The following is an 18598-nucleotide window of genomic DNA, read 5'->3' on the forward strand; positions in this document are numbered from 1 at the left end:
TACATGAACAGAAATGTCTTTTTTTTTATAAACATGCATGTATTTTCTGATGTTTTCTTTATTTTCACACTTTGGTAGTGAAAGTATTAGGAATATTTTGAATATTTGGATAAATCTTGACCACATTTAGTGAGAGCATAAAAGTATTTTTTCATGTCAAGTATTTGCTTATTTTCTTTATTTTTATTATTATTTATTTAAGAAAAAGATCACGGTGTCCTCTGATTTTACAGTCCGTGCAACTCAGCTTGACAAAACAACACAGTCATCAAGAAATGACTCCTACAATGGCAGGACATCTGCATAATGCTTTCTTAGTGCTTTAAATGTCTCTGTAACCTTGTCAGCATTTTCAAAAAATGTCAGATATTTCAGTTTCATTAGTAGCCTATAGTTTGTTTTGTTTGTGCTTTGCTGCTTTCATACAACAACAAAAATCATTTTATGGCCTACATAATCTTAAAGACTTTTTCATCATAACTTTTTAAATTTTTTTGCTCTAGCAGTAATTGCTCTACCTATACTCTACCCATTGTGATCACAGAGAAACACCACATCCTATCATACCTAACATAATATAATCAATGTAATAAACAGTATTTTTGCATACATTTTTGGCATAAAAAACAGGTCACTTCAATATTAAAAAGCAGTGTGCCAAATTATTTTATAGGTCTATAGGTGTCCAAGCACAGAATGTGCAGAAAACCTTTCTGTGTTTGTTCTGATTTTCTTAATGATATTTTCTGCCAGGTCTTTGATGGCCACACACTAAAAACAAATGTGTCCCTGGAGCACAGAAGCAGTGTTAAGTCGCTGGGGGGTATTTGTAGCAATAGCCAACAATACATTGTATGGGTCAAAATTATCCATTTTTCTTTTATGCCAAAAATCATTAGTATATTAAGTAAAGATCATGTTCATGTAGATTTTTTTGTAAACGTCCTACCATAAATATATCAAAACTTAATTTTTGATTAGTAATATTTAAGGACTTAATTAAAAAGAATTGACACTTCTGACTGGTTTTGTGGTTCAAGGTCACAAATGTTTTCTAGAAACTATAAAGACATTTTGAAGTGGTATTAAATTCCAATATTTTTCTGGAAAAATAGCCCTCCCTCATTTTAAAATCCCCTAATATTTCTAGGGTTTCCATTGCCGTGGGTGTAGGCGTTCAGTCGGGGTGAGGACATTCCTGCTGTCTGGCGAGTTCAGAAATCACAACAGAACGAGCGCAGACTCTAGACATCACTTCGGCTTGTTCGGTGACCAGAACATACGCTTCTCGGTCACAGACGGGCTGCTGGGTCACGTTCTTTCTCCATCAGGTCGAAGACTTGAACCGAGGAGGACGAGACCATAACCGGATTTATGCGAACAAATGCGGGATGTCTGCGTTCCTCCCTCGGCGGAGAAACGGCGCCGTGATAGCGTAGTCCGTGAATAGGGAGAAATGCGTATGACACGCAGGAATCTGTCGTAAACTACGTCCTGGGCTCTGTCTGTACTCCGGCGAGAAAGTAGAGAATACTAGTCTGAGCGCTTCAGATGATCGCGTAGGATATTTTCTCCTCCGCAACCGAGCTAATGTTAGCAGCAGCCAGACCGGGGGAATCCGCGTCTGACGGAGGCCATGCTATTATGCCGCGCGAAAATGCACCCAAATAATCGGATGACAGCGCTCCGATCCGTCGAAGGAAAACTTTTGGGCTCGGTTTACGTTAAAGCAGGTCGTGTGGCTATGGTGCGATCACGCACGCAGCCGAACCGCATCGACTGAAAGCCGCTCTGACTGCGTCGCTCCTCGGGTGAGGCGTACTCGAGGTCCCCGCTCCCTCAGAGGAACACCTGGCTCTACAGGCCACATATTCGCCTAGCCTGACTGTCGTTCGTGTATGGATGGACGCGTGCATGCTTTGACAGAATCCTGCGTGCATCGTTGCAGTTGGCACAGCGCATCCCAAGAAGGGGCTGTTACTCTAGCAAACACGCATTGGGTCCGTCGAAGCCTTTAATTTGTCTCCTTGAGAACATTACGTAAGGCTGCAGCGTACGCTACGTCTTTTCAAAGGAAAACTATCGGGTGACATTGCAGTCTCCCCTCTCTGTTGGGGAGATATAACGTACGCTCCTCTGGTTATTACGTCTGCTGTCAAAGCAAGGGAAGGTGGAGCGTTGTCCGTCGTGCGTGCTGACGCAGTGGGATTTCTACGTGTGGTCTGCGTTTCGGCCCGCCCTTCCCGCGGTGACGGTGATGGGTCGGAAGCGGTGTGTTGGTGCAGATTGTTCGAAGATGGCGGCAGGGTGCTGCGGGGTGAAGAAGCAGAAGTTGTCGGGGTCCCCCGGGGCTGGGGGTCCCGGCGGGGCGGGCAGCGGAGTAGCCGGGACCGGACATTGTGGATCGGAATTGGGGATCGGGTCGTCGTCGACTGTTGTGGCCGGGAACGTGAATCGGGTGAACGGCCTCGGGGGTCCGGGGGGTAGCAGTAGCAGCTGCAGCAACAACACCAATGCTCTGTCCCCAGCTCCAGGAGGCTACAACTCCACCGGCCTCTCCCCGACTCTCAGCCCCGGCTCCGGAGCCAGGAAAATGGTCGTTTCGGCGGAGATGTGTTGCTTTTGCTTCGACGTGCTTTATTGCCATCTATACGGATACCAGCCTCCGCGAACACCCAGGTTTACTAACGACCCCTAGTAAGTAGCGTTAGCAAGATGGCTATTTTGAGCCGCTTTGCTACAACAACAGACGGTGTGTTTGCTGGTCTCTGCTCGAAGCGTGAAGTTTGCTCTTCGTGATCACGGGAGAAGTTTTGCTCGTGTCGGTCTAATGCCGCCGTTGTCACGATAATGACTTTGTTTTTGTGTCCGTACCAAATGCCGTACTTAATAGTTGACTCGCTAAGCTAGCTAATCCAAGCCCTCTCGATTAAAAAAAAAATTATATATATATATTTATTTATTTATTATATATATAAAGAGCTAATGTTTCCAAACTCAAAATGTCTAATTAATTAATACAACCTCTCAAATATAATTGCATCTATTAATTTTATTTATAGCTTAATTGCGTTACTGTAGACGGTAATTATATTCGATAAAAACAATTATGTGGGCTTAAAAGTTTTTTAAATGTATAATTTCTTACACTTAAAGAGAGTCAAATGAATCCATCATTAATGCGCTCGTTAATTGGGTAAAGCTGCGGTGTGTGTTTTTCTCTGAAAGATTAAATGGGTGTTAGCCTGCTCTTCTTTATTCAAGCTTCTCTGCAAGATAACGTGCTAACCAGCGCTAGCCAACAAACACGAATATTCATTCGCCGAATATTTGCCTTTTTTCTGTTTAGCTCTCAGTTCTCTTTCTTTTCCTATTTAGTTAGATTTGTCCAAAAACACCGAGTGATATTTCTTTTTTATTCAATTTGAAGCTGGTTAGCTGAAGTGAGCTAGCAAGCTAACAAAGCCCAAGAGTTTACTTTCCCACAGATCTGATCTTATCCGCGCTGTTGCCAACTCTCGCGAGACTAAAGCAACCGCAGCTTCAAAAACAAGCCCAATATTTTTTGATAATTTATTATCATCAATATTATTTATGATCAATTTATTACCAATAAATGAGCCTGCAACATATTAAACCGAAACTACTCTTTTATTCAAAAAGCATAATTTATTTGACAAAAATCAGCAAACTGCAACAAAGCAGGAACAAAACTCACCTCCAATCACCAGTGAGCAGAATAAGATTGCAGAGATGGAAAAGGAGAAAAACACAAGAGCTTTAATAGCCACATATTTATAGCCTACTAATATATTGGCTATTCAAACCAAACATACTCTTAGTATTAGTATAGGCCTGCTTGTTTTTTTTATTACAGCCCGTGATAATTAATACATTACAAAAACAGTGTAAAAAATGTGGCTACTTTATAAAGGGAAAAAAGTAATCCCCTCTACGTCTACTACTATAATCGCTTGGATTACAGCGTCACGCAAATTATTTTAGATCGTGATTTTTCTTCAATGTGGGATTGAAGAAAAATCACGTTCAAAAAGAAGGTGCTTTGAGGAGGGGGCGGAATATTTGACAAATTACGCTACAGCACTTATATGTGTGTATATATATATATATATATTTTTTTTTTTTTTCCAAACGCATTTTTCCTAACAAGCAACCATATTTTTTAAAATAAGCCCAAAAAACCGCAACACGCGACCTGGGATTTTTTTCACGCAACTTTACAAAAAAAGAAGCCCAAAGTTACGTATAATACGTGGACTTGGCAGCTCTGTCGAAATCGTGTTGTGCCGAAATCGGCGACTTAGCGAAGACCGTGACCAGGGGTCGCTGTTCAGCAAATGTTTGCGCGGGAGTACGCACACGTTAGAATAGTGCTCAAAAGATGTTTTTTTAATTATTATTATTCTGCTGCTTGATACTGCGGAAGAACTGATGACGGCACAGTTTGATCTTCGGCTGACCAATCAGCAGAAAGGGGCGTTTAATTCCCGCCCACGTGTAGAAATCAAATATTCAAGCTGTTTATTCGTTTTTCTACCCCTGAGCGAAAAATGACAATTTAAACTGAATTCTCGTTTTTTTTTTATTTTTGGGGGAAAAAAAACGAAAAAGGAGCCGTTTTCTCATTTTTCTACTTTCAATATTAAATCAAAAAACGAATGATCGAATGATACACGGATTCTCAGACGTAAAAGGAGAGCTAATGTATTCTGTTGGTTTGAGGCCAATTAAATAAATTCAAAACAAACAATAATTTCAATTTTCAATTTAAATAATTAGGCTAAAGCTAACAGATTGTAGGATATAATTACATAAAGTGCAGCCAAACTGAACATTTTATTTTATTCAATGTTATCTCTGGTTTGCGGTGGGTAGTCGATGTACTCGCATATCACTGGCTATGTTTACATGCACAATTTTTGGTTCACTCGGACTGAATTCGTTCCGATTGGTGACTCTGAATGTAGTGTTTACATGAACGCTAAATAAAGTGATCGGGTTGATGTGCGTGTTTATGTCACAAGCTTCAAATCGGAATTTTAATTTTTTGTTTGTAACAGCAGAATTAATATTTATCCATTTATGGATAAATATACATATAAACCGCTGTGCCATGCTGTTCATATTTATCACGCAAAAAAAAAGCCCCTCCCCGTGCCCAAAACGGGTTGCCTGTGGATGAGAATCCAAAGCAAGGACTGGTGGGAGGTTGTCCTGCTCCACTTCACAGTTGCCGAGTGAAAGGAGAGTTTTATAATGACCGGACACGCATTTATACGACACTTTATTCAAAAGGAAGAGCTGCTGGTTCCGCGCGTCATAGGTCATTACGCTATTTCTGCGTCTCTGCACATGCGCAGTCCTTTCAGTTTCGGGGTTCAATCCGATCGAATGTTTGCATGCACTCTCAATCGTATTCGAAAAGGAATAAACCACCCCCTTCAATCCGATCGAAATTTCATTTCTTATCGAGCTCAATCGGATCGATTAAGGTGTTTACATGAAGGCTTTTCAGTCCGATCGAGCCGTCAATCCGGTTACAAACGGATTATTTGGTTGCATGTAAACGTAGCCACAGTGATGGTTACCCCGCTTACAGGTTGGGCAGTTTAATTTCCCACCACTAGAGGTTGTTATATTTGGGAAGTGCCTTTATTATACATTCTATTAAAGAGAAATAAGCATCCTGAACTAAGGGGACATCTAGCAAGCATGGTCAGAGAAGTATTTTACAAATTGACAAATAATTTGCAATGTTTGACTGAAGTGTTATGTGTCTGTTTTTCTGAAAAAAATTTACTTATTTTGTTTGGAGCTTGCACACTGCCTTCAAATCACTTTAAGTGTTGTAAAAGCAAAGTGTTATAAAGAACTAAAAGGACTTTCAAAGACTGAGGAAGTGGTGATAGGATTTCACCACAGGCCTTACCTGTTTTTTTTTTTTGTGGGTTTTCCGTGTCATTACATTTCACAGAGTAGAGCAACCTCAGATCATTCATTTGCTTTGCAGGCTGTTTATTGCTTTCTACATGTCGAACTTTCTTTTATTTTGGTCTTCTGCAATTATTTGGTCTTCTGCAAATATTACAATTATTGTTTCCTGCTTATATACCCAGTCTCATATACTCATTGATTTCCTTTTGTGTGTTCATACCAATGCATAAAAAAGAATAGGCTGAATGAAAATATAAATTCACTTGCTGTCAGTGGAGGACTTACAGAAAAGCATAAATACCCCGGGTTGCCACCTTAAACAAAGCTGTATGCAACTTTCCAATTCTAACACCTGCTTGCGACAGAGATTAAAGTGGAAAAGTAAATACATTTTTATTTTTTTTGCTGAAACGACACCATGTAAAGAAAAAAAATGTAGGGATGAAATGGTCTATATATAATAATAGTATAATAGTTTGAAGATAAACCACGATAAAATGTCTAAACAGAGTTAATATTACATTTTCAATTTTAAATGATCATTAAAACAGTATTTTATTATAGCAATTTGAAAAAAAACTTAAATGGGCTACTGCTCAAGGTAAGAGTTAAACTTTGTAGGAAAGTGGACCCCGAGGGCCAGAGTTGAGAACCTGCCCATTTGTGTTTAGTGTGTGTAATGGATAGTGCTAATTGATTGAATACACACAGAAGGTATATTGTAGGGTATTTTAGTTTCGTTTCTGAGTAACTGTCACTGATCCTCTGCTAGTTCTTGTTGTTTCCATGACAGCAGTGGCGTTAGTCTGACAACTGTTCTTTTATTGTTCACTGGCAAGCTGCGCAAAACATGCGCAAAATATGACCGTGGTTTTGCGCAGCTTGAAAATAAACACATTCAAAAACTGGGTGCATTGAGGTGAGTAATGCAAAACGATCTAATATAATGTAAAACAATCCTGACAAACATAAGCTGCTTGTTACCAGAGCAAACATGTAGTGATTATTTTCACCAACACAGGGCTGTTACACTGATTACTTGTCCACAAAGAACACGGACAAAAGTCTATTATCATCATCAGTGCGATTATCATCAATTATCAAAAGAGACACTTTTAACTGTTTGAAGGTAGCCTAGTAACTAACTAGTCACCTTAAAGGGATCATATGATGCTGCTAAAAAGAACATTATGTAGGGATGCACGATATATCGGCCACCATATCGGTATCGGCCCATATCGGCTCATTTTTTCTGTTATCGGTATCGGCCTGATAAGAAAATTTGGCCGATATCTTAAAGCCGATAAATAATGCATTATTTCCTTCAGAGACACTTCAGATGCGCGCTGTTCGTTTGCAGCCTTTTGTGCAATTGTACATTGTAATATTGTGTTTATTTGATGTATATCTGAGAATAAAAGTTACTCATCCTTTTTTTTAATTTTTTTTTTCTGCGTGAACATTTGGGCAGCATTATGCAAATCTTCCCACATAGTGATGTAGACATGTGGGGGTGTGTTAGAACGAGGCGTTTTAGGGGGGCGTGGCTGACTCTTAACTTTTATAAAGAATATCTCTTTGGATTTGAGACTTTAGTCTTTGCAACTTTACAGATCTTCTTTATGCACCAAGAGCTTGTAACACTCCAAAGAGAAAGGAACAATTGAAATCGCATCATATGACCCCTTTAAATGAAATAATAGTCCTACTGGTTGTAAGTACTATATAATAGAACTTAAACGGGGTGTGTGGACTTTGTACATCATTTTTAATGTTATCTAAATTTCATGGGTAAAAGTACACCCTGTATAAAAAGAAGAAAGAAAAAAAACTAAATTATAAAATGTAAAACAATTGCTGCGATTATCACAACTTAAAACAAGTAATAATGCCTTGTTTTAACTTAGTGTTCAGGCTTGACTTAATTATTAGTTATCTTGGTTAAGTTGTTATAATTTGTCTAATTTGAAATTATAACTAATTGCAGCTGCATTTTGTACAGTGCACAAGCAACACTTCTGCAATTACATTTGTAGAAAGCACTGGACTTTTTTATTGTCATGGACACACCCACTTGTACACCACTACAAATAAAACCCTTTATCTCTGCAATAAAACTCGCGTATAGATGGCAAACCTAAAAAAAAAAAGTCATCTTGATGTTATTCTTGTTTTGCATATCACCAATACTTCCTCAGTTATGCCCACTGATTCAGAATAAATGCTTGGGATGTGCAGGAAAAAGTGTTGCTCAGAGCCGCTTTGATACAACCTCATCTTTTTATTTGTATAATGTTTCACTGTCCCTGGATTTAAGGGTCAGGAGAGAATGCCTGATGCTGGCAAATATGACAAAAAATCCAAGTGTGGATGGCAGATGGTTAGGTGGGATTGTGTTTGTGCAGCAAAACACCTTTCCATCCAAGGGAATCATTTTAGGGATTCAAGTGTTTTGTTTTTTTATATGCTAAATGGGTAAAAACTGGTTTTAGTAGTAGTTTGCGTATTCGTGTGCATGTAAATGTGCTCACTTAGTTTAGACTTTAACCTGATTTTTCCAGCACATTAAAAGACTGTTGCCAGTTTGTTCCTGGCCAAAGGACTTAGTCCTTAAATTTCCATCATGTTCAACTGATATTTAACTGGTGCTTTAACAGTGGCCTAAATTTTCTCTCATGGGAGTAGTTAAATATTGACAGCGACTGCAGGCTATATATGGTTAATCCTTTTTCTCATTAACTCCACTTTAATGTTAAAGGTAAGATTGGAAGTCTTACTAGGATAGGAACCATTATAGATCGGATAGATTGTAAATGTAAGATGGACAAGTTAGAGAAAAATGTCTGTGCCTAATACCCTACTCTTAATATTTCATACCAAAGCAAAAGAAAAGTAAACAAACAGAATGCTTTAACATAAAAATGTTGCCTTAAGAAGAGTGAGTTAGAATCAGTTGCTTATGTTTAATATCAGTAGTTCAAGTTTGCATCTCCTGAAAGCATTGTGAGGTATAGACTGATATGTAGATGGAATTATAGCTCAATTGGGAAAGTGACCGGTATGTCAAGAGCCTGAAACCGACTGTGGGGCCATTTTGAATTTAGTATAATATAATCAATAATATTTTAAAAGTGATCTCGGTCTATAATTGTGCCTTTTACCATACTTTTAGAAGTTAATGAGCTGCATCAAAATGTACAGTATTTTTAGACGTTTAAATTTTGTGATATACAAAAATTGCATTTAAAACGGGGTTGACAAACTCAGTTCCTGGAGAGCCACAGCCCTGCAGAGTTTAGCTCCAACCCTAATCAAACACACCTGATCCAACTAATCAAGTCCTTCAGGCATATTTGAAAACCACATGGTATGTGTGTTGGAGCAGAGTTGGAACAAAACTCTGCAGGGCTGCAGTCCTCCAGGAGTTTGTCACCCCTGATTTAAAACATTTACATTTTTCTGTTGATAAATGATTGCATTTTTCTGTATTTTGTAATGTTCCCTGAGGTCCACCTTCATTGTTAATAAGATTTTTTGGTCACACTTTAAGGTCCAATTCTGACTACTAACTATGACCTTTGCCTCATTACTAAACTCTTAATTTGCTGCTTATTAATAGTTAGTAATGTAGTTAAGTTTAGTTATGGGGTAGGATTAAGTGATTTAAAATATGGTCATGCAGAAAAAGACATTAATATGTACTAAAAACAGCCATCATGCTAGTAATATGCACGCTAATAACAGCACTCTACGCACACCTTAGCAATATAATCGCCATTGGCGAATACATTTTTTTTGTTTACTCGCCAGACTGATATACTATTTTACACACACACACACACACACGTTTACTTGGACATTACTAAATGGGGATATTACATAGACTTCTATTGTTTTTATATACAGATAGTTATACACTTTTTAACCTACCCCTACCCGTCACAGAAAATTTTCTGCATTTTTACAATTTCAAAAGTAAAAAAAACAAACTTTGTTTACTTTATTTTTATAACAGTTTTACACATGAGGACATCCACAAATTTAGGTTTTTGGCGATTTTGTCAGGTTTTGCTCACTTTTGGGTACAGATTTGTCCCCAAAATATGGTTAAGTACACACACACACACACACATGATTCCATCCAATCAGCTTATCTTTGTAAAATGGAACAGCTTCTTAAATAACTGAATGTGCACTCTTAACTTCAGCCAATCAAGCATTATATTATGATATTATGATAATTAAGCACTATTTAGTGATAGAACTAGTGATTAGAACTAAAACTTGGTAACCATGAATGAATGCATATTTGTCATTTTAACTGAACTTAGGACTGGTGGTGGTGTTTAAGATATTGTTGGCCATAGGTAATAGTAATTATTATTAAAAGATACTACTACTACTACTACTATTATCTGCTGGGTTGATGAATATTAATCACATTGTCAGAGTTTGCTCGAACTGATTTGCTGAAATCAAAACAGGGACGGTAATAGATGAGCGCCAGCCAACGAGAGCTGTTCGCGCATTAGCTCCGCCCACTGCCGAGAAACCGGCATAAAAGTTGAATAATTCTAAATGAACTCTGTTATTTTGACCGGAAAATACAACAAAGAATATGGTTTACATGTAGCGCGTCAATTCAGTGCTATCAGTAAAGCAACGGCGAGTCGTGCGCCTTCACACTAGTTTACGGTACGTCAAATACAGGTGTGCTGCGTGCTACATACTGCGCATCCCTTGAGTACATGAAATGATCCATTGAGCGCATCAAAATAGTACAGATTGCTTGACGGAGAGCGATACTCTCAAGCGCTCAGTCAGCATGTTTATCGAGTGAAAATCTGTGTTGAACGCCTCTCACACACATACTGGCGTGCAAAATCTAAGAATTTATTAGCCAATTTCTAATGTTAGACATTTAGTCGCCCAGAGTAAGATTTAGTCGCATATGCGAGTGATTTACTCGCAATGTAGAGGGTTGTAATAAGCAACTACTAATGCTGCGTTCAAGTCCTCCTGGGACGTTCGTACTTACGAGTTGACAAGTCGTAATTACGACGTCAGATGCGTTCAAGTCAGTTTAGTCAGCACAAGATGGCAGCGTACCTTCATTTAATAAATTACAAGAAAATACAACATGGTCTGTTAACTCTGCTTATAGAAAATGAAGAGCAAAGAATTTGCATCAGCTGTGTTTTGCGTTTTTGATATTTTTAAAAAGTAATTTATGAAGCCACTTTAATCTGTATCGCATAAAAACTTGTTATTAATTGTTATATTGCAATCCTGCCACATTCAAAAAGCGTATTTTTTGTAAATAAAAAGTCTGACATTGTCACTGCTTAATACCTATAAGTATTGTGATTTATGTTTTACTTTGGCAATCTTTATAGGACAACTAAACTATCAATTTAAACAAAAATTTACCGTCAACTACAGACGTTGCATCCATCGATTCCGCCATGTTTCTCATTGACACGCCCCCAACTCGGAAACTCTGGGCTTAAAGAAAATTTCGAGTTGCCCACTCGTAGCAATCTATCCGACGTGACTTGAACGCACCATTAGTAGTGGTCCTTAAAATAAGGTGTTACCCTTGTTTTAAAAAAATTTTTTTTTGCTTTTGTTTGCCACATTACCGCCGTCTTTACCGCCTGGTTGAGTTCAGCATATAACAGTAGAGAGATAGTTGAAGTCAGAAAGTAGAGGACAGATAGTGAAAGTGGTGAGCCACAGGGCTAGGGCTGAGCCTGTTAGCATAACAGTCACATACGGTTGTGAGTACCACCGGCAGTGGGATGGCAAAACACATTTTTTCACGTTAATCTTAATACGCCAGTGAAGTACAAAGCTTTGTTAACAAAATAATTGGTTAGCAGCCAAATGTTACATTGTGGCCTTGGAAACATTTGAATTTATACTGAAGAAAAGTGGTTTGTGAGCACACAAATTTTAATTAAGCCATACACTACATTAGCCAAACTTTTTTCCTTCTGTAAGTTTCAGCCTATTTAGGTAATTTGTTGTTCACACTGTGCACAGAAACTTTTATAGAAATATCTTGTCTCATTAGCTATGTTTCCATCACCCTATTTTAATGCACATGATTTTAATGCATTTGAAGTATCGCATGAGAAACGAGTGATGGAAACGCCAAATTTCGAATAAAAATCCATTAATTCGCAAACAAGTTTTTACATTCGCTTGAGGTGGTTGTGCCTAAACTGTAACTCACTCAATATTAACTACTTGTTTGGTAAACTGTTGTATAAAATCAACATCACATTTGCGAGTGCACTCACATGCCTATACTTAGGAAAACTGCACTCTTGCTTGTGTGATTACATTTTGTGAGTACTTAATTATATCATATCGAATAAATATAAAATACAAAAACAGGGCTGCATGCAACCATTTTTTCTGCCAGTGCGAGTAAATTGTGCGCGGTCGCACTGGCGCAACCACCGCGTTGTTCAACTCGCACAGCCGTTTCTGTCGCATATGAGAAACATCAAACAGCAAACGAAACAAAAGCATAAAAAAATCCCGCTACCCGTTTGGCAGCAGAAGAGCACTTATTGGCTTATTAGTCATTCTTTTATACTTTTTCCTTTGTTTTGAAATGATAAAATCATTATTATAAAATATCAAATCATCAAGAAATCAGATTTTGTCAGTTTCGCTCTTTTTTTTTTTTTGTTTATGATGAAAAAAAACGTCAGAGTGCTTTAAATATTTGCGACTAAATCACACATAATCACTGAAGTTGTTGGTCAGTTTCATATAAGACAAATAGAAGAATAATGGTTTAATAAGAGTACAATATACATCTTTTCTACGTAAAAATTTGATTTTGCACGTTACTGTTGTTAATAAAATACTGCACATTGTAATCTCTATGAGTTAAGCCTATTTATTATCAAAGCATTGGTCAGTAATACAGTTAAAATGGGGAAAATATGCGAACGATTGCATTGCAGGATGATTTAAGGTGTGCCCCTAAATTTTCTGCTTGTGCTCCTAAAAATGTACAGTTGGGCTACAGTGCTCCTAGTAAAAGTAGTTAGTCTGGAGCCCTGCAAAAACCTATACAGGGATATTTTTGCCTTCATAACTTGAGTTATATGCACATTCTAACAGCTTTCTAATAAATGTTCTTTTCTTTTTCAACAGCCCACTGTTTGTCACTTGGAAAATCGGCCGGGACAAGCGGTTAAGGGGTTGTATAGGTACATTTTCTGCCATGAACCTGCACTCAGGACTCAGGGAGTACACCCTTACCAGGTATGCCACATCCCTCTTTGAAATTCTGCTTTTCTCTTTCTAATGCGTCTTCTAATGTGATAATATTTATGATAATATTTATTACCAAAATGAGGATTTCCTGTTTTAATGCATTACTACATCTTAATTTCGCTTTTCTTGAAAAAATATATATTTTTAAAGGGGTCATATGATGCGATTTCAAGTTTTCCTTTCTCTTTGGAGTGTTACAAGCTGATTGTGCATAGTGTTTTTTTACTGCACCTCTAGTGGTGCCAAATGGAATTGCAAAATAAATAAATACATTTAAAAATATATAATACATAATAATTAGTGTCTCTAAACAGGTTTCCTACACTTTTTCCACCATCCCCCTTTTCTATTATTCAGTTAACACATTGTCCCACCCCAAGCGCACACCACTGAAATTTTATTTTAAAAAATATGTTTTGAAAGCACCGCAGTGTCTATACCAGGGCTGTTAAAGGCTATGTTCAGACTGCAGGCAAAGGTGGCCCTAATCTGAATTTTGTGAGTCACAAATGTGACTTGAATAAGTGTGAATAGCACAAACCACATGAAATCTGACATTTTCTTTTCTTTTGATTAGTTAGAATTTTGATCCTAAATTTAACATGCAACAAATATTCTACATGATTTTTTTTGTGCTCAAAATTAATTGCACTCCCCTCTACTGACAGGAGTAATAATAATAATAACAACAATACATTTGTTTGGTTTCTTGAAAATATCAATGTGAATGTGATGTGGACTGAGCCACTATCACAACTAAAAAGAGGTTTGAGTATACTTTAAAGTTTTCAAGTCAAGGCATTAATCTTGACAACGTTTTGACGGTAAACTCTATTTTAAACAATTGTGAGTCTCGCATCCAGAATGCCATTTGGTTGTTTTTTTGCTTTTTTGTAATTTCAGCAAAATTACAGTCTGTACTGGACTGCCACCAGTTTTCACTTTTCAGGAAGAAGTCAGCCCTACTTGAAGTTGCCTATGCACTTTAACACTTGTACATGCATTGCCTGTAAAGAACATCTTAGATGTCTCTTTCTCAAGCAGCTGCTTGACCTTGCTTCCAAGCTAGTCATCCATCTCTAGAACTACAGCCACATACTTCCCTCAGCATAAACGGAGACACCAGAACAGATGCTTGGGTCTTGGCTCAGCTCAGCCCAGCATTCGCTGCCAAATTCTCACTTCTCCATCCTCTCGTTAACTTTGAAGCAGCTTGTATAACCAATAACAATGTTGTTAACCTCCAGGCTTCCACATTCGGTTTGTGAATCAGTCTGGTGGCAATGACTAAAGTAATGAGTATAGTAATGCATTGTTGTGGCTAGAATTAAGCATCACGGGTGCTGCTGCCATAAGCTTTTTAATCCATACAATAAAAGTCATTTTGGTGCATGCAAATAAAATGTTGAAATTCTCTATGTATAATAATAGTAATTTACAGAATAAACTCCGTAAGGCCATCGATTGGCCAATCAGAACTAAGTATTGTAACAAGTCCTGCACAAGTTCATGCATGTTTTCGTCACCTAGCATTAACATCCATTTCATATCCGGATAGTATTTAGATATTTTTATTTAGGATGACTTTAAAGTGGTCTTATTTGATCCGATGGCAAAAATGCATGAAAAATGCATAAGTGCAATTCCATGCTCAATTCAATTTTCAAATTCTTAATTTTTTCCCCCATATTTTTCCAAGCCCTGTTGGATATTTTTGGTCAGTCATTCATGAGGAATGTTTTGCTTTTAATATCCTGCATGCCTATTTCCTGAATATGCCAAAATGTGCCAAGAGCTTACCAAACAGTCTACAAAAACTGAAAACTGTGCTGTGGATCGTTTTACATTTTAGTGCTTTATGTCATGTTCTGTGCACACACTGATGGAGAAATAGTGAGGCTTTAATCGGCTTAATTGCTTCTCGTGGGTAATGAAGTAGTGCTGAAAAACACAAGCAACAGTTGACATCTGGGAAATGTTCTCATGGGATCTGTCAGCATTAGGAAAGCTACATGGACTACAGAGCATTTGATTTGAAAGTAGGTGTGTTTTGGCACAGCTCTTCACTGTGTATTTGAGAAACTTAAAATTAAAAATGAAAATTAGAATTAATTTACTCATTGTCATAGGCACTGATCCCATGGTTGCTTGAAGAATGGCAGAGCACCCACGAAAAAAAATCTCACATCAGGTCCCTACGGGTGGTTATACACACAAATGCATTTTTTTTGAGTGACTAGTTAAGTTCGTTCTGTTCCCAAAATCAGTCACTAATCTTGAAAAATGCAAGCATTGAATCAGACTTGTTATTATTAATGATATTAATCTTCATTCATTTATGGAGGGTCATTCCAAGATTGATGATCAACCCACAGACATGACAGATCACATCAAACGTGTGACATCTGGCAACCAAAAATTGAATCTTGTATCATGATATGAATAATTTATGATAATAGTTTATATTATAATAGTTATTTTGTTGAAAATGTAAATGTTAATAAATAAATAATATATATGTAGTAATAATAATAATCATCATAAATGTATTATATGTGTATAATAGTAGTAGTAATAATAAATTAATAATGATTTCTCAAGTATTTAATTTTTTCAACGGTCAATCCTGGAATATATTCCAGAAAAATGTATAAAATATGCTGTCACAATATTTTTTTCCCATATCGTACAATATTGATATTTATCATTAATGGGCAAGAAATGCTTTCCACATGTTGGTTTGAACTTGAGAATGAAGGTAAACATAACTAATGGTGTCTAATGAAATGAATTAATAACACTTTAACAAATTAATCAATCATTTAAATGAAAATCAGTTTACAACAAAACATTGCATTTTTATTTTTTTCAGATAAGATGCTGCACAACAGAACTGTATAAATTCATAATAAAAAAAAAAAAACTTGATTGTCGTGATGGCCTTTCAGATTTACTTTAAGTTTTAGTGTGTGTTTGAAGTAGAGGTCTGCGCGGGATGGTTTTTTTTAGTCCCGCTCCCACAAGGTTCTATTCCGCACCCACCCGCTCCCGCTATATGACTATAAAAATGTCCAGAGCTTATTATCGTTAGCCACATATATTTTTATCATGATCTTGATATGACATTGTTTATCGCCCAGTGCTAATTCAGGCTATTTATAGAACGTGCTTGGCGGCCGACTCGGAGACTCCATGCAGGCTACCTGACTTACAAAGTTTGCCAAAGGAACCCTGCTTTCTTTGGTGATGGGTTTTCCTTATGGAGTCTTCTCTTTCTGAGACATTGTGACCTCGTCTTTTGTGTCTGCCAGTTTTTGTGTCTACGAATCTAGATCAACTCACTAGGTTGTTAGACAACTAGTCATTCTGACCAATACCTATTCATACTCGTAAATACTTGTTCATCGCAATTTTTTTTCAGACTTGTTATTATTAATGATATTAATCTTCATTCATTTATGGAGGGTCATTCCAAGATTGATGATCAACCCACAGACATGACAGATCACATCAAACGTGTGACATCTGGCAACCAAAAATTGAATCTTGTATCATGATATGAATAATTTATGATAATAGTTTATATTGCAATAGTTATTTTGTTGAAAATGTAAATGTTAATAAATAAATAATATATATGTAGTAATAATAATAATCATCATAAATGTATTATATGTGTATAATAGTAGTAGTAATAATAAATTAATAATGATTTCTCAAGTATTTAATTTTTTCAACGGTCAATCCTGGAATATATTCCAGAAAAATGTATAAAATATGCTGTCACAATATTTTTTTCCCATATCGTACAATATTGATATTTATCATTAATGGGCAAGAAATGCTTTCCACATGTTGGTTTGAACTTGAGAATGAAGGTAAACATAACTAATGGTGTCTAATGAAATGAATTAATAACACTTTAACAAATTAATCAATCATTTAAATGAAAATCAGTTTACAACAAAACATTGCATTTTTATTTTTTTCAGATAAGATGCTGCACAACAGAACTGTATAAATTCATAATAAAAAAAAAAAAACTTGATTGTCGTGATGGCCTTTCAGATTTACTTTAAGTTTTAGTGTGTGTTTGAAGTAGAGGTCTGCGCGGGACGGTTTTTTTTAGTCCCGCTCCCGCAAGGTTCTATTCCGCACCCACCCGCTCCCGCTATAGGACTATAAAAATGTCCAGAGCTTATTATCGTTAGCCACATATATTTTTATCATGATCTTGATATGACATTGTTTATCGCCCAGTGCTAATTCAGGCTATTTATAGAACGTGCTTGGCGGCCGACTCGGAGACTCCATGCAGGCTACCTGACTTACAAAGTTTGCCAAAGGAACCCTGCTTTCTTTGGTGATGGGTTTTCCTTATGGAGTCTTCTCTTTCTGAGACATTGTGACCTCGTCTTTTGTGTCTGCCAGTTTTTGTGTCTACGAATCTAGATCAACTCACTAGGTTGTTAGACAACTAGTCATTCTGACCAATACCTATTCATACTCGTAAATACTTGTTCATCGCAATTTTTTTTATTGTGTCAGGCTGCTAGATTTATACCTCAGTTTTTTTCATTGAATGTTAATCATGGTTTCACATTGTACCCATGGTATGGCTTTATCCTAAATCTTGTGCCTTCATGTCGTCTTCACAGTGCCCTTAAAGACAGTCGCTTTCCCCCCATGACGAGGGACGAGCTGCCGCGCCTCTTCTGCTCAGTGTCTCTGCTCACCAACTTTGAGGATGTTGGTGATTACCTAGACTGGGAGGTAAGAGCGCAGAAGCTATTACCATCCATTATTCACAAGATTAAACAAACTCTCTGTACACTTAAGGTTTTTTTTTTTGTTGCACACGTTTTAGTTATAAATGCCACTTGCCACTAAATCACTGTTCCCTGAAGAGGTAAATAGGTGTCTGTTCACTGAATTATTTGCACAAGTTTTATTTAGGGTCAGTCTTATGTGGTCCAACAGAGACCACCATTTGAAATGGGAAGTCTGAACCGCTAACCTGACCAGGCCACTAGAAAAAATATTTAACGTTAACCCTAACATGGAATTTCACAGGGCTGGGTGATTTTTCCGATATTATCGATTCATTTGAATTTAATGTTTTGCCATGATTTTATTTTTCATAAAACAAGGAATCGTGATTTTGAATAGAACTATTACCAAACAGTAGAATTAGACACGTTGATAATGTTAATGATAACAGTTAAGAGAAAAGAATGATCCATCCACCTCATGATGGTGCACGAGATGCGAGTGCAACGGTCAAACGCTTGCATCAGGCACATTTTTACATAGAAGAAAAACAATGAAAAGCAGCACAAGTGGA

General features: G+C 37.1%; 1 protein-coding gene across 1 annotated transcript in view; it reads left to right on the forward strand.

The window, feature by feature from the left end:
- The first annotated feature begins 1183 nt into the window (after positions 1–1183).
- The window catches only part of ammecr1 (AMMECR nuclear protein 1), a 30826-nt gene continuing 13411 nt past the window's right edge, over positions 1184–18598 (forward strand). The window contains exons 1-3 of the mRNA XM_016267567.1: positions 1184–2697; positions 13132–13242; positions 17913–18027. Of these exons, the coding sequence (XP_016123053.1) occupies positions 2258–2697; positions 13132–13242; positions 17913–18027 (666 nt within the window). The 5' untranslated portion in view covers positions 1184–2257. The remainder of the gene's footprint in view (positions 2698–13131; positions 13243–17912; positions 18028–18598) is intronic.

Source organism: Sinocyclocheilus grahami, unplaced genomic scaffold, assembly GCF_001515645.1.
Source record: "Sinocyclocheilus grahami isolate Dianchi unplaced genomic scaffold, SAMN03320097.WGS_v1.1 scaffold39.1, whole genome shotgun sequence".
In the NCBI taxonomy this organism is placed as follows: Eukaryota; Metazoa; Chordata; class Actinopteri; order Cypriniformes; family Cyprinidae; genus Sinocyclocheilus; species Sinocyclocheilus grahami.